General features: G+C 38.3%; 1 protein-coding gene across 1 annotated transcript; it reads right to left on the bottom strand.

Annotated features, from left to right (window-relative positions):
* Positions 1 to 6,501: 6,501 nt before the first annotated feature.
* On the bottom strand, positions 6,502 to 24,811 carry LOC113078010 (protein SOGA1-like; the record flags this gene model as incomplete). The annotated part of the gene is made up of 11 exons (XM_026250287.1): positions 6,502 to 9,972; positions 10,117 to 11,569; positions 11,659 to 11,729; positions 12,956 to 13,216; positions 17,395 to 17,565; positions 17,689 to 17,817; positions 19,910 to 20,140; positions 20,273 to 20,398; positions 21,656 to 21,784; positions 22,887 to 24,188; positions 24,749 to 24,811. Coding segments are annotated over 11 exons (4,089 nt in total), but the record flags the coding sequence as incomplete, so codon positions are not given.
* Positions 24,812 to 25,088: the final 277 nt, after the last annotated feature.

Raw genomic sequence — 25,088 nt, 5'->3', positions numbered from 1 at the left:
CATAATTGTGATAGGATAGTCTGAGAAAAAATCTGCAGAATAAATTTGCGTCTCAGTTCTGCAATGCATTATTCAGTTGTGTTATTTTCTGTTTACTGCTCTGCAGATTCCATTAATTACTGAGATGAATGTTTGAGTAACAACAGATAATGGAATAAAATAATGCATTTTAAATTGCAAGTGCTGTACAAATGCATTTTGCATTTATGGACAAAGTTTAGCTAATATTGTGCATTTCCGAAATGCCTTTGGAAATGTCAATTCTTTTTTATTATACCATTAAAAGCAGTGTAGGTGTAGCAGATTTGATGTGTAGGTGATTTTAAGGACGTCGGGACCTCACAGTGGTATGGAAGGTGACCTGACTCACTCACAGCATTTGTTAAGGTGATGCTGCTATTTATCATATCGTTACCGCCACCAATGAACGCCCTCGCACCCACGAATCCCCTCATGGGATTCTCCTCCATTAGGGCCAGGGCATGCTGGGAAATAATCTGCTGCTGTATCCTGCCACGTTGTTCCCTCCACGTTGACAACAGTTTCCATGGAAACAAGGACAAGGCACAGGAGGGAAATATATGAGGGGTGCACAAAGAGAGAGAGAGTAGGGCTTAGGTTCAGTTTCAGAGAAAGCAGGGGGCAGAACTGTGAAATGGCTACTGTTGGCTTTTCTTGAACAATAGATGTAATAATGAGAAAGAATAGTGTCTGAGGCATGTCAGTAATTTATCATGAAAATAATAGTGATAATAATGAGAATTTATTTTTTAGTTGAAGGGCTTAGGATAAGATGCTTCACTTATTTTCCAATTATGGTTTATTATTATCCCGAAATATTTCCTGGTTAAAAATGTATGTGAGAAAATGCTTTACATTTTTCTAAGACGACTTGTTTTTGTGTGCATCAGCGTGTGAGAGCACGCTCTTTGCTCTAATATTAGTATCTTATAGAAACATTTCCACATGGATCTTTTCACATACTAATTAACACCGTGTGAATGAAACCGCTGCAGATGAAAGCAGCTCCCGCTTGGTTTCCACACACACACACACACACACAAACACAGACTGGATTCCTGCTGTAAGTGAGAAGCTTGTGATCCAAAAGTGTTGACACTGTGATTTCCGCTTTAGCACGGACAGCTGAAATATCTGCTGACACCCTCTCCTTAACCTTTTCTCATGTGTGCAAACATAACAATAAACTTAAAGGGCATTAAAAATTAATTACTGTAGAATCAAAGTCTGTGCAATGCTAAACAATCATCATATTATCCATAAAGTCAGAAAAAGGTTAATAAGGTTAAAGTGATAAGGGTTAGTGATAAAAGCAAACTCCTGAACCTAAACTGAGGTTTAAGAGATTGAAACAAAGAGTTTAAGCTCAGTTTAGGTTTAAGAGTTTGCTTATATCACTAACCCTTAGCACTAATTAAGCTTAGTTCATTCTCTATAGATTTCTTCAAAGCATTTTTTCTTATGGCTGATATTTGTGTCAGAAGAGACTTTTACTTCCTCTTTTCTCCTTGAATTCCATTTTAACTTAAACCCAGTGCTACAGGAAACACACGCTGCTTTAGTTAGTGGGTATTCCTAATGAGCTGTGAACAGTGTGTGTGATGGATGGGAGATTCTGCTGTCTCCTTTGTAGGGGCAGAGATTGTCCTACATTAGTAGTAGCTCCTGCTAAATTTTGTTCTTTTATTTTTCTTTCTGTTATCAACACCAGACTTTAGCATTGTTCTGTTGTGTTTTGTCCTGTTGAGAGACAAATGCTGCATTGATGTGACATTGACAAATGAGATTTATGTAATGAAGAGAAGTGATTAATCATAGAAGATGACTACAGGCTAGATAAATGTCAATATCTGGTTGTTTTTTCTTGTTAAAAAAAATGCAATTTCTAAATGTAAATGTAAATGTCAAATTATCTTTTAATTACATCCAGTGTAAATTCTCCAAACTCTTATATATATATATTTATATATATTTATTTATAAATACCCACATGTACACATACATATATCATAATATTTTTCCATAGTGCATGTTTCAATCTATTTGATTCTTCTTTTTAAATTTTGATTGTAAAGCCAATAAAAGTTTTGAGATCAAGATTAAACAATATTAAACAATGTTTTGTTTTTGTTCGCTTATGTCTTTAGTAATGTGATTTAAAAAAATAAATAAAAATAAAACTTTGTTGGCCCACAAACACCTTGCATATCCATAGTATTTATGGCAACCTTAAACTCAGCAAGCCTGAATGATGAAATAAAAAAAACAGATTCAGATGATGAAATAATAAACACTTTTGATGTCAGTGTAGACTGCTTTTGAACTAGATGCTAAATGTCAATAAAAGCATTTACTGTTTTCAAGATTTATATTCAATTAGCAATGCTAAAAAATACTAAAACCATGTACAAAAAAGAAAAAAAGGGAAAGCCTCAAGAACAAAATTGTTTTTCATTCTTTGTCATAACAAATGTAATACTCAGCAAGAGGTGAGTGTTCTTAACCTGTGACACTTTTAACAGGGTTACTGTGTTTATAGGGTGTCCCCCAGGGCTCAGTTCTCGGCCCCCTCCATTTTTAATTTACAATCTTCAATTTAGATAAATAATCACATCATGTTTTCAGTTTCCATAGCTATACTCAACTCTAACTCAAACACAAACTCTACATTATAAATAAAAGTTAGGCATATTTTATTAATATGTATATTGTAATTATTATTCCTGTAAATTATTTTATACATTTAATATTTATTAGTTTGTGAATTGTTTGTTTATTATTAATGCAAATTTTATGTTTGTTATATTAAGTCTTACTTATAGAAGATATTATTATTATTATTAATGATAATAATAATAATTTAACAGAAATCCAGGTTGTGTACCTAATTTGAATGTGTAAGGCTGTTTATGGTTATGATTTATTTATTTGCGTGGAGTTGACCGAGAGATGGATTTAGCAGACAAGCAGCTTCAGGCCAAGTGGTTTTGTGACATTGTGTTGACAAAAAGAGACATGACTCTTTTCGTCACGGTTGGGTGAAGTGATCATGAGGCTATAGAGGAGGGGAGATTAAATATTTCCTTTATCTTTTTGATGAGATGTAGCCCCCACCATCACCTCCCCCTCCCCTTTATCTCATCTTGTAAGACAAGGATATTCAACATCTAAATACAAAGCTCAAGGCCAGAACTGCTATTTAAATGTTCAAAAGCAGGATTGCAATGTTTTTGGCTTCATTTCAACTCTTTTAAATGTCTTTGGTGTCATCCGATGAAGTAAATATTTGTTTGTTAGGTACATGTTATAATGTAATATGAAAATACAGCAGATGTCTTTCATGCCTGTCTGGTTTAATAATGACTTTGCACTCATAAAGCTCTTCACACTCAAACTAAGAAAAGGAAAAGCTCTTAGCTACAGCATCACAAACAATGACATGCTACTGTTCACTACGGAAGCATTCAACACTCTTTTCTCACAATTTTTCTTTTCCTTCCACTTGTATGTGTCATATTTAACTCTTTTGATTGTTAAAAGTGGCCTTTTTGTAGCTCATACTGCAAATGACCCTTACTTGAATGAAAGGACAGTGTGGATTGTGTATAATAACAGTTGAGTGTGTATTATAAAGATAGAGATAGTGTCTATGTGTGCTCAGAATAGCACTGCAATTCAAAGCAACTAAAATAGTCAAAAGAAATATAGCACTTCCTCTTGCCTTTAGTTTAATTTTATGCACAAATGGTAGGGAGGCTATAACTAACTCTGCATTTGCATTTTGCAGCTTTGTGTGTCTGTATTAGTATGTGAGTAACTGGAACAAGGAATTCCTAAGCACAGCTTTGATCTTTAAATGACTGCATTACTTGAATTATGTATTTATCAATAATATATGGTGTCAGCTCTTTCTCTCAGAGAGAAAGAGAGCAAGGAGCATCTGAAAACACATTAGAAGTCATTAAAACGCTGTCATTATTATCATCATGAACATCCCATTTTGTGTCTCTCTATTGAGTTTCACTCTAAATATGTCCACAACAAACCTGTGATGAATTAATAATAAGGAACACCTGGAAGCTCTCTAGACTGTAGTCAGAGTCAGAGGAACCCACCCCATCACGTATAGAAGCCGCAGGATTAATACACTTTCTCTAAAGTTTAGGGTCAGCTAAATTATTGTTGTTATTTAAAATCATGCTCTTTTCAGCAAGGATGCATTCAAATGATCAAAGGTGATTGTAAATACATTTTTATAATGTTACAAAATAACTTACAAAAGAACAAAATAACTGTTTTCAACAGATAGTAAAAAAAAAAAAAAAAACTGAAGGATCATGTAACACTGAAGACTGAAGTAATGATGCTGAAAATCCAGCTTTACCATCACAGGAATAATACTTTTTCAAAATATATTAAAATATTAAACCATTATTTTACATTTTAATAATATTTCACAGTTTTATTGTTTTACTATATGTTTGAACAACTAAATACAACCTAAGTGAATACTGTGTGAGAGAAGAAAGAGTGTTTACTATGAGATGTTGCAAGAAATAATAATCATTTTAGTGAAATAAGAAGGAGAGGGATTCCTGAAGATGACGTTGGAATGAGGAATGAGAGATGCACATAATTCATACATTTATGTAATTTATATAGTTCTTTCATTCTAATACAGCTCATCAAATGTTGTCCTTTCAGTGACCGTATGGAACACAAGTGGTGTCAGCTAAATATATTATTCATGAGGGTCTAATGTATACAGCTCAACATGATCCAGAATGTCCAAGGATACTAACATCACATAATAACATAGCATGCATACTATTTTTTACAGTAGGCTATATAAAAATATATTGCATTAAATATCTATATTTATAGTAAATATTTACTATAAAGGCAAAACTAGAATCAGACAATCCAGTGCACTTGACTTGACTGCACAGTGTTTAATGCATTACACCAAACAAATGCAATCAGATGCTGTTTCTTGCAATCAGTGTGAGAGTGAGACATAACAGAGACATAACAATGTGTTGCTTCATGTGATAATTGCATGTAAAATTTAGATTTCTTCTACTATCCTAAGACCCTCAAAGTCCCCTAGAGAGAGACAAGGATCTGTCTTTCTCTGGTACTTGTTTTTTTCCTTCTGCCACTTCTGCCACTGACCCAGATTTCCTGGCAAAGCATGATTGTATTTTGGCGAGAGAGAAAGAGAGAGAGAGAGAGAGAGAGAGAGAGAGAGAGAAGGAGAGAGAGGCTTGAGGTTAAGTGAAGTTCAAACTAGTTTAATCCCTAAAACTGATGTTGTTAACATATGGTTTATGGTTGTACCCAAACCTCTGCAGTACACTTGTGTAGTCTGCACAGGGATTGGTCATGTAGCTGCTAAACTGTAATCACACAATATAAACTCTAATTATGGGATGAACTTAATTACCATCATTCTGTTTGGTCTTGTGGTGTAAAAAGAATAGTCTTCCTGTCTGAGACTTTCCGGATTTCTTTTAAAACATTTTTACTTGCTCCCTTGTCCTCCTCCTCCCCTCCTGCTTCATCTCTAATAGCTGACGACTTTGTCACATTTTTCATTAATAAAATTAAACACATCAGTGCAGAGTTTAACACCACAATCCGACAGGAAATCTCTTTTTTTGAATGATGCAACGGTTTGGTAACATCCTGTATCTCTCTCTCTCTCTCTCTCCCTGCACTCAGATTCAAATGTAAACTTGTTTATTTTCAAAAAAAATCTTGGTGGGCAGGCAAATTATCCTGAAGAAAATCACAGATGTTCTTCCCAAGTGAACCCAACACCACATACACAAGCAATGATACACAAATGATCGAGAGTTTCCTTTCCGTGGTTCCAGTTATCAGCTATGTTGTGTGTGTGTGTGTGTGTGTGTGATGGGAGGAGGAATCCAGCTGGACTGAAACTTACAGTCCACAGCTGGACATGAACCGTTATATCCTAGAGCTACATTTAACACAAAAAACACACCACTCTTTCTACATGCTTCATTTTTTTTTTCCACCGTCTTAATTCCAAAGGGGAATAAAGAGATGAGTAATTTTCTCCACAACAAATGCATGTACTTAAACACATTTACGCTTAAATTAAAAGAATGTGCTCAGTTTAAAGATCATTAAAATGGCTTGACGACTGTAGATCGAAAAGTTAAAAATGAATCACACAAAAAAATATAAAAATTAATTAAAAAAAACACTTAAAGTAGAACGTAAATAATTATAAATAATAAATAAAGGACAGCTGGTGCACTTTGTTGTGCAAAACAAGCAATCAATTCTAATAACTTTTTTTTTTCTCATTTCAGATAACATATGAACAGTTAGCCTATAGTAAGCTGATGGTTTTTTTTTTGTAAATTGTGAAAAGTATAAAATTGTGTTTGCAACAACACTACTGTAGTCCCTAACCAGATGTTAAAAAATAAACAAAAAGTCTATGAAGAATTTTTCAGCACTTTTATTTTTAAAATGTTTCTATTTACACAAAATCTTCTATTGTTTTTATTTCAGGTGAGAAAAGGTCAAGTTGGCAGAGACATTCAATATATCCGACACAAGGATAGAAAGAGTACAAATTGAGTATTTATTTACAGTATATCTGACTTCAAGTTAAAACATTTAGAAAGTTTTCTCCATGTCCATCTGTCGTCAACATTTCTGATTCAAAAGAGATTTCAAATGGAAACAAAAAAGAAATATACACGCATTTTCTTTATAATAATTTAGCAGACGATATTGACAACAATGACCGACAAAGTGTTGTATATATTGCTAGGCATTAAAACAGGTGTTGACGTGATGAAGACCAACATCGTGAATGGGAAGGCCAATCAGTGAGCTGCTCCCATGAAAACAACATCTTTAAATATAAAACCAGCAACCACATGACCTTTTAAACTTCAGTCACTGGTTTAAGAATTGCTATAAAACTGTCTGTAATTGCTGTCATTTACAGCCTTCTGTGAAACCAACAGTGGGGTTTGATGTAGGACTTCAGCATTTGATAAATTGACTATGGAAGCGCTCAAACGAAAAGCTCCTGAACTAAGATCATTCCCCCTGCTTTTTCAGAGATCATGTGACCAAAATTAGAAGAATGAAATCTAAGACTAAATGGTTAAGGGGCACTTGAAGGGACGGTACACGATTTGTCTAAAATGTTTACTAGTAGGCAAAGCAACATCATCAGACTCAACTCAACTCAAGTTTAAATGGCTTATAAAGAAATGTTGGATTGATTACAATAGCAGATTTCACTCATAAATGTCTTCAAAATGTATTTTGGCTTCTGCTATAAATTACAATATACACTATAGATTGAATACAGACTTTGTCTCAGTCTTCTGATCTGTTGTATCATTGCCATCAATAGATGGTTCCTCATAAACCTACTTCGCACAGATTTTTTTTTTTTAAAGGCACTCTAGTGACCTTCAAAATGAAACATGAATGGGTTAAAAATTAATGTAAGATACAGTTTTGAGTTAAGAGGTAGCTGTGGGACATGGCAAGGTTGTGAGAGATAAAGAGGACACATTGTCTGGGATATAATAGGCTGGGTTTATAATATCTGACTTTGTTTTTTTGGCCAGGCACTGAACAATTGAGATGTCAAATTCTAATACTTTACTAATGCCGATTTATAAAATAGCTGAATCAACGAATCCTTATGGCTCGGGAAATGCATACAAAAATGTTTCCTCTAATTTACCGTCATTAAATCTAAGAAAAGCACCAGCATATAAAGGACTAAACTTCAGTTCCTGCAGCACCACTCCAACTGGAGATTGAAAAAAACACATTACAAACATACTTGACTCTGATGCAGGAGCAGATACAGGGAGGCACTCACTCATATTACGGTGCATAGCTACATGAATGGTCAGATTATGGATTATATTTTGGGATCATCTGATAAGATTTTACTAATCTCAAAATCTCACTGAAGCATTCAGTGTTTCAGTCTTAAGCATAATTCTGTTAATTTATGAGATATCTGCATAATTAATATTTTGTGAGGCTTTCAAATGTGGTCTGGAAAATAGGATTATGGGGGTTTATCAGGGTAGATGACATTCAATTTGGCATTAATGAGGCTGTGAGACTGACGTACTTTCCCAAGTGCTGCAATAGTTTATAGAGGATGTCCCATTTGCCATTTTAGGTTTCAAAAGGGTGCTAACAAGCACCCCCTTTAGGCCGATAAACAGCTTTTATATGCACTTTTGCTGAGCCTGCACTGATGCAGACTCCACAGTTACTACCTGACAGTCTATGCAACATAAATTGACCGATGTTTTGACATATAGGACAACCACAAGCGCTTAGAATGATATTTAGAACAAGGTCTCAGTTTAGTAGGTTTCTAGAGTCATGACAAATTTTCCCAACTCATGTTGTGTAAAGTTTTTCCCAACACACAATAGTAGCAAACACCTACTAAACTGACTATACTTCTATCCCATACAGTTTTTTATTTTATTTTTTATTCCCATCAGATGAAAATTGGTGCCTACCCCGACTAAAGTCCACTAGGGTTATTTCAGCATAATGATGGCGTATGAAGAGGTAGACAGAGAAATTAAAGAGGAGGATTGCAGAAGATGCACCCAGCAACACGTCTTCTGTAGAACTACAGGGTTGAATAAAAATGATAATTACACTTTAAAATTCGTCAGGACATCCTTGACTGGGAACGGAGATTTACGTTAGTGCTATAATGTTCAAACACTTTAAACGCAGTACAAAGTAACAATGCAAACAAAACAACTGCTTTCCTCCTACTCTACAGCTACCAACGTGCTCTTTATAAACATCTTCAGACAGCATAATGAGAATATTTAGTTTTAAAAAGAACACACTCATAATGCAATGATATATCATGTCATCCAGTCCTTTTTTTCTTTTTGTTTTGTAAAGAGAAATCCAAGGGTAGATTCAGAGTTCAATATTTTGGCTGGTTTGAAAATTGAAGATGATCCCAAGTATTTGCAGAGTCTATACAGTAGTTAAAACAAGCTTGTTTGTTTGATGATTGTCTAAAGAGAACATAAACCAAATTGATACCACGTTGGATTTAGTTGACAACATTTTGTTTTACCAATACCAATGAAGGCAAAAGTGGTTCAGTGTAGACTCAAAAATGGCGAGTTGAACAAGAACTTGTAGAATCCATAAAGGGCTGGTTATGGGACAATTTTACAGCTGCTCCATGCATTGCTGTTTGTGGTAAAATGTAAGGGCCACTGGGCAACTGAGAGATAAATAATCTAACTGAAGGCCGTGTTGAGGTTCTTGGTTTGAGTAGTTCAATTGCATGCTGTATGTTCCCTTTATATCTACATGACTTCATTAAGACATGGTGTCAAGTTCTTCCCTGGGGATTGAAATGGCTGGCTAAGCTGTCCTGTTGGCTGGATGAAGTAAACAGAGGAATGGCAGAATATAAGAAGAGTTCTGACTGGATGACTGTGGAATGGTAGAATGATGTACTTTAAAGGCAGTTCTGGCTGGTTTACTCTGGAATGATTGACTTGTAATGTGAAATCTAGCTGGTTGACAGTGGACCTAAAAGGGAGGTCAACTCTTTCCCTTTCCCCTCGTAACCCTGAAGACTTTTACTGAAGTTATGAAGCATGTATTTGTTTGTTTAAGGGTGCGTCTCTGTGTGTACTGGTGTGTGGCAGTCTGTGTGGAGTGCGTGTTGACAGTTGTTTTCTTTGTATACTTTCTGGGTGTCAGAAGAGGCCACCTTCATTCTCATTCATTGCTGGTATCGAATTGTTCTTCAGTTCCCAAGGGTGACTCTTGCACTGGATGTTTGCACTGGCCATGGGTATGTCGTGTGGTGGAGCGGGAGTGGCGGGCAAAACAGGAAGTGACAGTTTGTGAGCTGCAGTCACAAGGTGAATCCTGCAAAGAAAAAAGATTTAAAAGATCTTAAGATATTTACTTTATTCAGGGTGTATGCTTTGGAGGGAGAGGGGATGTTCATGATTAAATGCAATCAACCAGCTCAACAGTGGAGAAACTAAAACTTGTTTAAGACTGTCTCACCTCCAGGTTACTAGAGCTTGAGCTCACTGCATCCTTTCCGCTGGCTACAAACTCCTCTCTTTGTGTTTTCATAAACCTCTTATTGACGATCTTCGTGATGTTGTCTGTGCTGATTAAGGCTCCAGGTAGGCATTCAGGCTTTGGTTCGTCAATGGTCCCTGCTGGTGCAGTCCTGCCGCAAACATTGCGCAGAAACTCCTGGACCAAGCTGTACTTCTGAGCTCCCGCTTCCCCCAGACCAATTCCTATGCTAGGACAAGAGGGTTTCCCAGCAGCTTGTCTCCCCGGGCATGTACTTGCTTTCCATAAAGATTCAACACTTCCAGGGTGTTCCACCACACTGAAGAGACTGGTCAAACCATCATTGAGGCCACTAAGCACTGGGCTTTCTCGGGTAGTGGTGGAACGTGCCCAAGCAGATCCGTTCTGAGATCCACTACGGTTATGAAGATTCCATACACTGCGATCCCTTGAGGATGTTGACGAGGTCTCGAGTTTGGAGGAAGAGGTGGAGACCCTGCGGGTAAGCTTAGGTGAGCCATATTTCGGTGAGCAACATGGTCTATCAATGCGACTGTGGACTTTCTCTAGAGATGAAGAGATCTGTCGGGTGCGTGCAGAAGAAAGTGAGGTGGATGGACGGGGAGACCATGCTTTGCCTTGAAGGCTTCTAGTTGTTGAAATGGGGCCATCAGTTTGTAGGCCAATGCTGACAAACTGTGCTGTCTGTGTTCCTGTATTTGAAACACCAACTGTCTGGCTCCCAGTATCTTTGCTGCACTTCCTCTCCAGGGAACTAGAACGAATGGCCTGTCGCACACAGTTGGTCATCTCCTTCATGTCATCACTAAGGTTGCCTGACATTTCCAGTCCGTGGAATGGTGCAGAACCTCCTGTCCGTCCTTCAAGTAGGTCTCTATGCTGCTGTGAAAGTGAACTCAACCACTGCTCATAAGAGGATGAGGAAGTGCTCGACAAAGGTGCAGATGCAGCAGTCTGACCTGATGGACCTATCATGGGTCCGTCCCAAGATGATGGTCCTTGCTGAGGATCCTGCTGGGACTTTTCTTTGACTGGCCTCCTTTCCATTCTCCTCACAGTCGGAGGGCTGTAATAGATGCGAATACCCGTCTTATCTGGTGCGGTGTAGCTTCTCTGGATGTACTCCTTGCTCAACTCCAGTCCTGGGAAGCTGCTGTTAGAGTTGGTGCTTGGGCAGTCCCATGTCTTAAACTGGTCACCCTTCTCCAGCATTGCAGAATCATTGGTCAAGTACTTCCAATTCTTCTTATTTAGATCACTTAAGTCAGTGCAAGCCAGAATGGAGGCAGGGACAGTAGACTGATGCTGTGCAACATTGCACTCTGGTACCCCACTGACCTTGTGACCAGGAAGGAACAGACTGGTGTCCAGCAGACTCTTAAATTCAGAGAGGGAAGAAACTGATTTGGTCCTGTAACGAGAGAGTGGGGATTATCATAAAACAATCACGTCTGACAAAACAAGGCACAACCGAGACTCTAATCAGTCAAGTCAGTTTACCTTTGCAGTCCTGAACCACTGGTGGCTGCATCTGCTGAGATTTCTTTTTCAGAAGTTTTATCATGAAGAGACTGAAAAAGAAATTATCTATTTTAGAGAAGTTTTAAAAAGTGGCATGCTGTAGTCATCCCTTCGCACAGTACTCCCATTCATTCATGTGGTATTACTGAGTCAGTATTCTCTTAAAGAAATGAGGTCATTCAAAACAGCTAGTTTCCTCTGTGGGGTAATGCTGGTGGTATGGTTCACCACGTCTATGAAAATGACCTAAATTCTCTCAGTGAGACATGGTATCCAGGATGTCATTTAAAACAAAGAAATTAGATCACAGAGCTTGATTGTCACAATAGGAAAGATGCAGGGAATGAGAGCAAGAAAGGGAAAAACTATATAGTCTCATCTGTTTTTTTCCAGTTTCATTACTAACAGTGTGGATAGTACAGACACACTAACCACACTGTCTCAGGCTTCTTTCCAATTGGATTACACACACTGTGCACAGCCACATGGATATGCAAAACCAGCAATTCCAGATAAGTGATGCAACATGCAGAGAGCCTGTCTGCAGGAGCTCTGCGGAAATGTTTAGAGATACTGTCATATCCACCCATTATGTGAGGGCAACCCTAAGTCAGTGAAGGAAGTGTGTCATGATGACATCCTCACAGACCCAAATAAAACAGAAGATTAAAAGGACAAAGATTTGGTAATACAAAACAAAGCTTCCAAGGCCTTTTAATGCACTTGAAACTTTACCATATTTTACTGTTCATGTTCTTCTAAAACCATATGACTTTCTTCTGTGAAGAACATAAAAGAAATTCTGCTAGTTTGAGAAACATATGTTAGAAGACTTATAATAGAAGGGGCCTATAATACACCCGGCGCAATGCGATGCAAAAGTGTGTTTGCTAGTTTCAGTCTGGTACCATTTGCATTTTCCTGTCTAGCGCCACGTTGTTTAATTAGCAAATGCATTTGCGCTCATTTGTGCGCCCATGGGCGTGCTGGTCTAAAAAAGAGGAGTGTTCAGGTGCATTGCTATTTTAAGGAGCTGAAAATAGACTGCGCCATAGACCAACTCAAATCTGCGTCAACCGTTTTTCCGTCGTTAAAATAGCAAAAGTGGTTTTGGACACGTCCTGAGTGCACCTGCGCCGTGCGCTTTACACTTTGTGTTTAGATCGTTAAAATAGGGCCCTAGGTCATACAGGTTTGGAATGACATGACGGTAAATAAACAATAACATTTACAATTTTGAGTGAACAAATCCTTTAAATCCCTTATGACATCTGACCTGAGTGCCTTTGTTTTGGACATCTCGTAAACGCTGTTCCCATTGACTTCTTTCCTGGTTGAAGTGCTCCAGAAGCTCTAGCCTCTCTCGACTCCAGTTCTTCTCACTGATCTGCAACTGTTTGGTGAGGTCCATCACAGCAGCGTAAGAGTCCGCCAACAGGTGTTGATGCTCCTCCCTCTCCTTTTTTAGCGCCCCCTTGAGGTCTGGAGAATCCTTTTCACCCCCAGCCACAGATGCCTTTCCCATTTTACCCTCCAGCTGATAATAAAAATAAAGTACAAAATGAGAGGGTGAGAAAAAAGAACACTCAATGTTTTCAAAATTGGAAAAGTAACCACAGAAACAGCCCCATGATACACAGTAAGCATTTGCAGTTAGATGCTGACAGCTGCTCCATCCAGACCACTTTATAGATATTTAGATATATATAGATATTTATTTCCCCCACACCATTAAATAAGCAGATAGAAGTGCAATTAAAGACTTTGTTCAAAATGTAAATTTACTCACCCTCAGGCTACCTAGCATGTGGATGAGTTAGTTTCTACATTGGAACAGATTCTAAGGAATTTAGCATTACAGCAATTGTTCAATATTGGATCCTCTGCAGTCAGAATGAGAGTCCAAACAGCTGATAAAAACATCACAGTAATCCATAATTCACATGACTCCAGTCTATCAATTATTGTTTTGTGAAGTGAAAAGATGTGTTTGTAAGAAACAAATCCATCATTAAGGCATTTTAATATTCACTCTTGGCCAAATTATGAGTCCTTAATCCATGAGGGAACTCGTGGCCTAATGGTTAGAAATTTGGACTCCTAACCCAAAGGTTGCGAGTTTGAATCTCAGGCCGGCGGGAATTGTATTGAATGTACAGTGCTCTCTTCACCTTCTATACCTGTGACTGAGGTGTCCCTGAGCAAGGCACCGGACCCCCGGGTGCCGCAGCATAAATGGCTGCCCACTGCTCTGGGTGTGTGTGTGTTCACTGCTGTGTGTGTGCACTTTTTGATGGGTTAAATGCAAAGTATTGGTCACCATACTTGGCTGTATGTCACGTAACTTTTTTTTAATAACACTTCCTCCATTGGCCAGTTTAGAACTGTTTTCACCTATAACCTGTTTTCACTGGAGAAAGCAATAATAGCAATAATATAGATGGAGAACTTGTAAATAAAGGTATTTTAGCCAGAAGCAAACATTTTAAGTCAAAACGTGCTTTTATCTGCTGTTTGAACTCTTATTCTGATGGCACCCATTCTGATGAACAAACTCATCTAAAACTCCTCATCACCTTAGTGATTTTAGGGTGAGCTATTCTTTTAAATGTGCTTAAATGAATAAAAGCAATAATTACATTTATTTGCAGTCTATTCAATATACCTCTTTTTCAGACCAGCACGCCCATGGGCGCACAAATGAGCGCAAATGTATTTGCTAATTAAACGACGTGGCGCTGGACGAGAAAATGCAAACAGTGCTGGACTGAAACTAGCAAACACACTTTGCGCTGAACCTTGCATCGCATTGTGCCGGGTGTAATATAGGGTCCCTACTGTGTTCTGTGGAACACAAAAATACTAATTCTGACTCTGCTTTTCGCTTTCAAGTTTCATGCGACACTCAAACACAATTCCGTACATTTTTCCAAGTCTTGGAACCTATTTTTCTCAAAGTAGCAGAATTTCTTTTTTGTTCTCCACAGAAGAAAGTCATATGGTTTTAGAAGAACGTTAACCGTAACATTTTTGGTAAATAGAAGATTATTGTTCCAAGTAGTATAATGAATAGATTGCATGTTGTCTGCAGGCTCTATACATCATATTGGCAGTTTTACAACTGCTTCAATCACAGCTCAGCCAATTTGATTGTTGTGATATTTGGTTGTATTTTGTATTATGTTTCCAAGAAATAGTAATTATGAAGCCAGCCTACTCTTTATCCCCCATTCTCATTTAAATTCCTTCTGCTCTTTCAATTGAAGCCACAGATCTTCAGAACTCATATTTTGTGAGCGTACGTGAGTCAGGTTATTAAAACATGCAGCCTGCTGGGAACTCTTCAGACAATCAGTGACTAGCTTCTCACAGTGATAATGCCTAATGAGTTTTGCTTTGGATGGCAATAAGAGGTTAATGGGTTGATGAGGTTTAGTAAAGAGGGTGAAATAGATTTGTTCCAGATACCTCCTCATAAACCGTAATAATTAAAGGAAAGAAGAATGATCCAGAAATGTTTTTATTTCTATTAGACTGCTGACGTGGCTTTGTGGATTGTGATTTATTTTAATCATTTTTGACTTGCATCATGAATTATTAAAAGGTGACAATGTGCAGCACCAACAGAAGACTTTATAGGATTATTCTAACAACATTACTGGGGTCAATAAACCTGTCTTGTTAATGCAGTGATAAATCATTTTCTGTGACAGGTTGTTATTAGTGCCATGGAGGTCACAGCTAATACTAAAGCGTAAAATCCCACCTCTCCCATTCCTTGTATTATTGCATGACTTATTCTCTGAATAACAGTCTTAGAAAAACAAAGGAAGTGCAGATAAAATGGAGGAGTGGCAGGGAGGAAGGGAGCCCTGTAATATCGACCAGTATTATCAGAGCAGTAATGCTGAAAGCGGCAGTCTAGTGTCATTAGGTTCTCTGGAGAGCATAGGGCTATTGCTTTTGGTGCAATCTATGGTATGTGTGCTTATTTTTTCTGTTGTAACCTTTTCAACAACAAAGGGAAAGGAGCGAGTATTTTAACTAATCTAAACACAACTGATTGCATGCCCTGGCTCTCTACGCACTGATTAAGGCATCTACAAAGTAAACATACTTGACTTGAAGCTGCAGTGCAATTTCTGCTCCGTTAGCAGCAACAAACAGATTAGCAAAAATATTGACTATCCAAATAGTTTTCTTAAACATTCCTCGTGTTCTACTGCATTTAATTATTTTTTATTTTTTAGAATATTCTAAAATGCATGCACCACTGTATTATGATATATTTACTTATATTGCTATATTACCTGCTTTTTAGATATATTTTTATTGTGTCAGCCATTGAAACCCATAACTTGACCAATAACTATTTGTCAAGTGCCCCAGTGTTTATTGTAAAATCATATTATGATTGGCTTACTTTTTATTGTCTCTGCACATTAAACTGGTATATGTATTTTAACACTGAAAGATGGCACAACAAAAAAAGTTTTGATAATTAATTAATCAACTTTATTTCTAGGCATCTCTCTCTCTCTCTCAAAAAAAAAGATGCATTTAAATTGCATATAAGGCCGTTTTGCTCAGTTACCCGTTTTAGCTCATCCACCAATACTGACAGTCAAAACATGCCATTTTGCATATTCGGCCAAATTCATCGCATCGTTAATTTATTCCATATTTGTTTCTCATCTGTAGCCTTCTGTGTTTATCAGACAGATCCACAAACTGTGCCTAAGTCCTCTTCCTCTCACAGCTCATTAATTAAGCCATTAAGAAAACTCTAGTCATGAATGCCTCTCAGAGTAAATATATTAAACTCATCTTTCACCATCATGCTCAGAAACAAGCCTGTGAACACACACTCCCTCTCGGCCCCCTGTGAAATGCCACATTGCTGCTGATCCACTGCAGATGGCTTGCACAGCTCTCTTCCCAGACTACTTGTGCATGTCCTAACCAACACAAGATCAAATAACAAAACTACAGGCCACATCCAGCATCTCTTCAGCCTGTGTGACAGCAAACGGAGCACAAGAAATGTATCTGGCTTCAGTGTTCAAAAGCTCTTCTGGTTTCCAGAATGAGTCTCCCAAGAGGAATTACTGTAATCTGTTTATGTTAAATCAATGACAATGGAGTTAAAACACCCAGTGAGATCAATGTTAAAGTAGTTACTTTACACCTACAGTGCAAAGTACATATAAAACGATTCACCTCTATGGACTCTTTCAGATTTTATTGTGTTACAAGCCACAATCTACTGAACAGAGAATTTCCCCACTCGACAAAGTACTCTGTAATGTATCCACAGAACACTCTCTGAATCAAACATTTTGTTAAGTTATTTAAAAATAAATAAGTAACAGAAAACTACCGTATGACTAATTATTCCTTCCACTGCTGTAAATCTTTAATAGGCGCATATCTAAAAGACATTACTAAGGCCTAACACTTTAGTTGTATTGATTACAACTGGCTATATCAGTTTTGGTCTCTCTGCTCATACCATATGTTTTCCGTCCAATCTGATTAGGGTTTCAAATCAAAGCAGGGAACAAACTGTATTTTCAGGTAAAAGGAAGACATGGAAATGACAAGTTATAAATTCAGCCAGGCGAAGCTGAGGTCCAACATTAACTTCCTGCCCTAATAGTTTAAATTGTCTGACTACCATAAATTGCTTCTCATCTGGACTGTCCTGCGACTCACCTGAGTGATAATGCTCTTGAGTTCCAACCGTTCGACTTCCCATGATGCTTTAGCACGGGCAAACTGCTGCGTTAACTCCTGTGAACTCTGACGCTCCTCGCGCAGCTCAGCGCTCAGGTCCTGCAGCGCCACCTTCAGGTCCGAGACAGTACTTCCGAAAGCGCTAGGCTGCTGAGGGCAACAAGAGATGGAAATAGGTTATATTTGAAGACTTGACTATAAGGAAATCCAAATGTAAAGCATGTTAGTGTCCTGCAGAAGTTAGGTGTTCTGCCAATCTCTGTTGTAACCCACCTGTAGGCTGTGTTCTTTAGGTGTAGCATTGAGTGGCTGCTCCTCGGCGGCTGACATCTTGTTGTCGCCATAGTGGGAAGACAGGCCATCTTCCTCAAGCAGGATACAGAGATCTTTGACACTGTTAACCTGGAAAAACATATCAGACTTAAATGGTATTTACAAAGCACACCAAGGCTGCATTTATTTGATTAAAATAAAAACTTCAATATTATTACTATTTCAAATAACTGTTTCCTGTTTAATTTGTTTTTTTAAATGTAATTTATTCCTGTTATGCAAAGTTGAATTTTCAGCATCACTACTTGAGTCTTTCAGAAATCATCCATTATATGCTGATTTTGCGCCAAAGAGACATTTCTTATATTATTAATGTTGAAAACAGTTGTAATACAGGTGCTTCTCAGTAAATTAGAATGTCGTGGAAAAGTAATTCAACTCAAATTGTGAAACTTGTAGATTAAATGAATTCATTGCACGCAGACTGAAGTAGTTTAAGTCTTAGTTTTTTTTAATTGTGATGATTTTGGCTCATATTTAACAAAAACCCATCAATTCACGATCTCATCAAATTAGAATACTTCATAAGACCAATAAAAATAACACTTGTTAACTATTAACTATGACATTTCTCTCAATAAATTATTAATTTTCTGTTTATTAATAGTTAGAAAGGTAGTTGTAAGGTTTAGGTATTGGGTAAGATTAGGGATGTACGTAGAATAAGGTCAAGTAGAATAACATTATTATGTTCTTAATTAGCACTAATACATTGCTAATATTCTAGTAATATGCATGCTAATAAGCAACTAATAGGTGTTACCTATTCTAAAGTGTTACTAAACATTTTTAGTGTATTGTTGGCCTTCTGGAAAGTATGTTCATTTACTGTTTGTCTACTCAATACTTGGTAGATGCTCCTTTTGCTTTAATTACTGCCTCAATTCGGCGTGGCATGGAGGTGATCAGTTTGTGGCACTGCTGAGGTGGTCTGGAAGTCCAGGTTTCTTTGACAGTGGCCTTCAGCTCATCTGCATTTTTTGGTCTCTTGTTTCTCATTTTCCTCTTGACAATAGCCCATAGATTCTCTACGGGGTTCAGGTCTGGTGAGTTTGCTGGCCAGTCAAGCACACCAACACCATGGTCATTTAACCAACTTTTGGTGCTTTTGGCAGTGTGGGCAGGTGCCAAATCCTGCTGGAGAATCAAATCAGCATCTTCAAAAAGCTGGTCAGCAGAAGGAAGCATGAAGTGCTCCAAAAATTCTTGGTAAATGGGTACAGTGATTTTGGTTTTAAAAAAAAAACCAAACCTTTGTGTGTGGTGGCTCTTGAACCCAGCCTCAGTCCATTTCTTGTGAAGTTCTCTTAAATCCTTGAATTTATTTTGCTTGACAATCCTCATAAGGCTGCAGTTCTCTCGGTTGCTTGTGCATCTTTTTCTTCCACACTTTTTCCTTCCACTCAACTTTCTGTTAACATGCTTGGATACAGCACTCTGTGAACAGCCAGCTTCTTTGGCAACGAATGTTTGTGGCTTACCATCCTTGTGAAGGGTGTCAATGATTGTCAGAGACCATTTTGAAGGCTCAGGAAACCTTTGCAGGTGTTTTGAGTTGATTAGCTGATTGGCATGTCACCATATTCTAATTTGTTGAGATCATGAATTGGTGGGTTTTTGTTAAATGTGAGCCAAAATCATCACAATTAAAAGAACCAAAGACTTAAACTACTTCAGTCTGTGTGCACTGAATTTATTTAATACACAAGTTTCACAATTTGAGTTGAATTACTGAAATAAATTAACTTTTCCAACCCATTCTAATTTATTGAGATGCCCCTGTATTAAGTGTTTCTGTGAAAAGCATGACAGATATTTTAGGATTTTTTGAATAGTACGTTTCGAAGAATAGCATTTAATTGAACGCTGAAACAGAAATCTCCTGTAACATTATATCTTTACTGTCATTTTTGATAAATTTTATTCACTAACCACCAACAATCCAGTTTAATCAGGCTCCAAATGTAAATTAATTGTGCTATGCTGATTGCATTCAGACCTTGTGAGCATGTTTTGCACTGTTTCCTAATTTGCATAGTTCCTTCAGTGAATCAGGTGATAAAACAATGCAAACAGTCAGTGCAAATAAACCTGCGTTCAGCACAAACAATTCATTCCTACTGAATTCACCCTCAGCTGTTAAATAAAAAAGGCTCCATACCTCTAAGATATCCTTGCTCTCGGTGTCTAGTTTCTTGCCGAGTCTCCACTGTTTGAGGAGCCAGCGCAGCTTGAGGCTGATGAGGAGGAGGCTCTCTTTGAGCTGCTGTGACTCCTGCACCAGCAGGTTTCTCTCCTGACTCCATAGCTTCTGCTGCAGACGTGTCTGTAGACTCAGACTCTGCAGCTGAAAGTCTCGACGGAGGAGAGCCTTCTGATTCGCTTCCTGAAGCTAGAGAGAGAGAACGATAGAGAGACTTTAGGAGAATGATATCTGGATCAGATTTTAGGGTTAGGGTTTTGCTTTATTCGAATGTTCAGAGTTTGATCTAAATTAGTACAGCATCTATTAACATGTTTGCACCTGAGAGAGTTTATGTGTGTCATTGTGGCGCTCCTCTCTCTCCTGTGACAGCTCTTCCTGTGCTCCCTGAGCCTTCTCTCTCGCCTCAGACAACAGAGCGTGCAGCTCACCGACCTGCTCTGTCAGCTAGAGAACAGCATGAAAACAGAGAGAAGGAGAGAGAGAATGTAAGTAATTGGTAAATGCTGTAGCTGCACAGTATTTGTAATAGAAGTAAACTGGAAGAAATAGTAAAACTTGCTGCTTTGTAAATGTCAAAATGTTTCTGTGCTATAATGCCAAATTAATCTATCTGATGATCAAGACATCAAGTTTGCAGAGAACACAGTCTGTATTATTTATCTATCTGTAAGACCATGGATTAGAACGCAACCCACAGTCCTAGGTTTTTTTTTTTTTTTGCATGCTTAGTCCGTTTCTACTCTAGCAACATCAGTCCAACATTGAATGAGACCTTCCCAAATTTCTAAACATGAGACCCTGAGCTTGATCACAAGAACACAGTTTCTTTGTGAAAATCACATTTGCTAGTAAGTGGATACGGTGGGTGATAAATTGTTTGGTCGGAAACTGTTGATGGCTGGAGGTTTTGCTGGAATGCTTCAAGGGCGTTTGGCACAGCGTGTGGGACACCAAATTACATAATGCCTTCTTTCATGATTTAAAGCTCGGCATAATGGACTACTTTTAATCATGATGTCAATCCTTTAAACTGTCTTTAATTAAACAACTGCTTTTTATGAAGTCTTGTACAAACATAACGGATCCAAACTGCACCAAATTTACCAGAAAAAAATAAAGAAGTAGCCCTCAGGTCATAAAGCAGTCTGTACAAACACATCAGTTTCTGTACTGAAGTAAATATAGTGCAATGAAAGAACATAGTGGAATTAGGGCAAAACTAAACCAACCTGGCAGTGATAACTATATTGCTCATATCTCTGCATGGGTGAACAGGTCTTGTTTTATTTATGAACACCATGGGTATTTTTATATTTTTACCACATAATGATTCTTCAGAGTCTATGAATGTCCCATTTAATAGACTTTGCAGTCATTACTTAAACCATAATTTCCCAATTCTCTGTGAACCTTGTATTGACCATAGTCTTCATTGTAGCTTCTGAGATTTTGAAATGTACCAATCGTTAACTGACAGAACTAAGAGCACCACTGATTCTATCAAAGAGATTTTTGAACTTCTTGTTGTGCATTCTAGGTATGCCTTATGCATGAAGGATCCACAACATGCCGCCTCAGATTTTGTCCAAAAACAGTCTAGGCAAGCAGTTCACTGGGTTTGGATCAGAGCCATTATGCATTCAATTGTAAGACACAAGCAAAAGTGAAATGGTTTTGTGTGTACATGTTTTAGTGCCTTACCAGATCTGAGTTTGTTTCCTTTAAGACATATTCATCAACTTTGTTGCTGTCTTTGTGGCTGTTGCTCTCCTCCTCTGCCTTGCATGGGTGAACTTTGACCTCACAGTCTGGCAGGTCTCTAGAGTCAGGCTGTTGCATGCATGTATGGGCAATTTAATGAAGGAAAAAAAACAATAAAAGATGAGCATGATAGAAGACAGACAAGATCAAGAGAATTACGATGAAGGAATAAAAAATGTGATGTGTAATGTGGGTAAAACATTTTTTTATTTATTTATTTACATATTTAAACAAAATGACAAATGAAACACGGGAAAAAAAGTCATAATGATACCCATAAAACATCACCAGAAAATAAAACATCACAAGACAATGAAAAGTATGCAAAGGAAAAACAGTTTGGTCATTGTGGTAGAAGACAAAATGGCTAAAAGAAACAAAATGACAAGGAGTGAAAGCATCATCTTTGGTTTGAGGAGGAGGAAACAAGAAATGGGGGAGAGGGAAATGAAGGAATCATAAATGGAGGGAGAAGAAGAAAAACAAAGGAAGAAATGTAGCAGAAACCACAGATCATGGTGCCCATGCAGTGAGGAAAAAGAGAGAGAGGAGGAGGAAGGGAAGAGTCTGGATTGGATCTCAAGAGTTGGGCCTCTAATGGAGCCTAAATGAATGCCTGTTCAAACTTAAATTGTGTCAGAAAAATAAAAAACCACAACAGTGTTGCATTGGACCCTACTGACTTTCATTAGACATGACTTTAATTAGACGAACAAAAACAGTTGAAACAGTATCTTCTCAAACAAGTTTTGCATGACATGAAGGTAAGTGAATGATGACTAAATTCATTTTTTTTAGGTGACCTGTTCTAAACTTATATTATTTTGAAATATCTATGAATATAAAATATTGATTTTACACTTATTTGCTAACATGCATGGATCGGCTTGCTTGAATAGTCAGGCCCAATATGTATTGGAAATATACTGTGATGTCTACTCCATTAGAGGCCTAAATGCTATCCATTATGAGGCCTTATAACACGGTACAAGCATGCATTGTTTTAGTGGTCAGCAAACCTTTCTAAAGGAAAGGGTAGTGTAAATACAACTCAATGATCTAGCAAAGCAACAAAAAGAAAATTTGCTGGTAAAAACAGACAAAACTCCATGCAAAAAAAAGGGAGAACAAAGATGCAAGGGAATATTTGATTAAGAGATTGTGTGCATACCTTCTGATGGTTGAAATAAGCATCTGCAGGGCATGAGCAATTTGCTGCAGGGTTTTCTGCCTCAGACAGCAGGGGCATCAGGGACAGCCCTTCCACATGCTCCCTCTCTGAGGGCTGACCCAGGACATCGACCCTCTCACTGAGTGCTTGTAGCTGAGCCTGGAGGGACTTCAGTCTGCCATGAAGAACCTCCATCAGGGGCAGCATGGAGCTTTGGGTCTGGCTCCTCTCCAGTAGAACTGGTTCCGCAGACTCATTTGTCGTAATCTTATGATAGACGGTGTCTGGTGAGATACAGGAGGGGTCGGGTGACGTCAGAAGCTGAATGGCTGAGGTAACAAGTTGTGCCTGGTCACGGATGGCGAGAAGGTCTTTTATGCTGAGGCACTGAGCAGTATGAATGTGACTTGTTCCTGAAACGTTCAGATTCTTCTCCACCAGAATATCATTCTGCTCATCACCAACTGGACCTTCGCGGTGCACCTGCATGGGGACGCACTCAGCCGAGTCCCCTGCTTCAGCATCGGTCTCCAGCGCTGGACGTGCGGAGCCCTGGTTGGAGGCCAAGTCGCATCGTTGAAGGTTGGACAGTAGCACACGGTTCTCGTACTGGAGCTTTTTTACTTTGCCGTTCAGCTCTGTGATCTGAAGCCTGGCAGCAAGTAGTTCTTTATGGCTGGCTTCATTTTGACCAGATCCTTCTTCTTCAGAAGCACCAGGAATGATCGTGGGTGAAGTTATGGCTGTGGATGATGACAGCTCTATCTCGGTGACAGTGGGAAGCTCAGACTTGAAGTGGTTGAGCTCGTTCATCAAGAGCTTGTTCTGCTCTTCCATTTCTATCAGGGAGCGCCGCAGCAGATCTGCCTCTTCTTCCACAAACTGTAGGTGGCGCTGTAGCTCCATCACATTCTCAGATGTGGAAAGCAACAGGTGACTTCCGACTCCACCCATGATGCTAACTCCACCCGGGGAATCTTGGATCTTCATGTCGTCCATTTCGGCACGAAGGCCGCGATTCTCCACCTCCAACTCTACAATCCGTCGGCTTAGAAGGTTTGCCTCCTCTTCCACGAGTTTCAGGTGAACTTTGACCTCAGCCTCCCGGGTGTGAGGAGAATCAGCAACCTCTTCTACAGTAAGTGAAGCATCAACCTCTCCATACAGAGAGCAATACTTTGCCAGTTCCTCCCTCATGGCCTCGTTGTCTTTCACCATCTTTGTGAGCTTCTTGCACATTAGAGCTGACTCCTCCTTGGCGAAGTGAAGCTGGCACTTTAGGTCTGAACTGTCCTCTTGAGGCTGGAGATGAACATTTGCAGAGACCAGACATCTATTAGCCACTACAACATTAAACAATACCCCTTTTCTACCACCACAGTGCTGTTTTTGGAGCTAGTGGTCTTGCTCCACACAGTTCTTGAATGGAAAATCTGGCTCTGCATAAGCTTGTTAAACTTGCTGATCTTGAACTAGGTTTCAACGTTTTCAAAACACTTGTTTGACTGACTCACCAAAAATTGCCCAATCTTACACATGTTTGTCATGCTACACAACTACTCCAGTCAAAGTAGTTCTCAAAAAAGTTGACGTCAATGGCTGTGATGCCTCATGTTTTTGTAGGTTATGTATTGACAGATATGTTGTGGTTCAGTTCTTACATTCTGGTAGGAGAGATTATGAAGGAGTTTTATGGATACCTTATAGGATCCCATATAGGATTACAATAACAATGAAAGTTTTAAATTGATAACACCCACTTCTAAAACTACAGTCCTTACCAGTCCTCTTTCAAATCATAATAATATCACAACTGAAGCAAACTAAGTCATCAAATGTATCATAGTATTAGAGTGTATTACCTGAGGCGATGCTTTTTTATCAGGTTTGTTGTTTGGTCTGGCACTTCTCTTCTTCAAAGAGTTCTAGAGGGAAAAGATGATAAATTAATTTAAAATGTGTAAAGACATGAATGAATAACTCTTGTTATCCTCCCCTCCCCACTTCTGTCTCTCTCTTTGTGATATTTTCACTCATAAATCATAATTTGGCAGCAAACCAGCATGGAATTAAACTGATACACATCACAGCGTGAGGTATTCCATTGTTTCCATGAAATGAAAAAATTATTCACTGCAAGAAATGGAGATAGGATGATGAGAGAGAGAGAACTATCAGAAAATAATTGTAAATTGTAAAGTT

This window comes from Carassius auratus, unplaced genomic scaffold (genome assembly GCF_003368295.1).
Source record: "Carassius auratus strain Wakin unplaced genomic scaffold, ASM336829v1 scaf_tig00023853, whole genome shotgun sequence".
In the NCBI taxonomy this organism is placed as follows: domain Eukaryota; kingdom Metazoa; phylum Chordata; class Actinopteri; order Cypriniformes; family Cyprinidae; genus Carassius; species Carassius auratus.
Note: the sequence above shows the minus strand (reverse complement) of the source record. Positions and strands in the feature narration are given on the sequence as shown.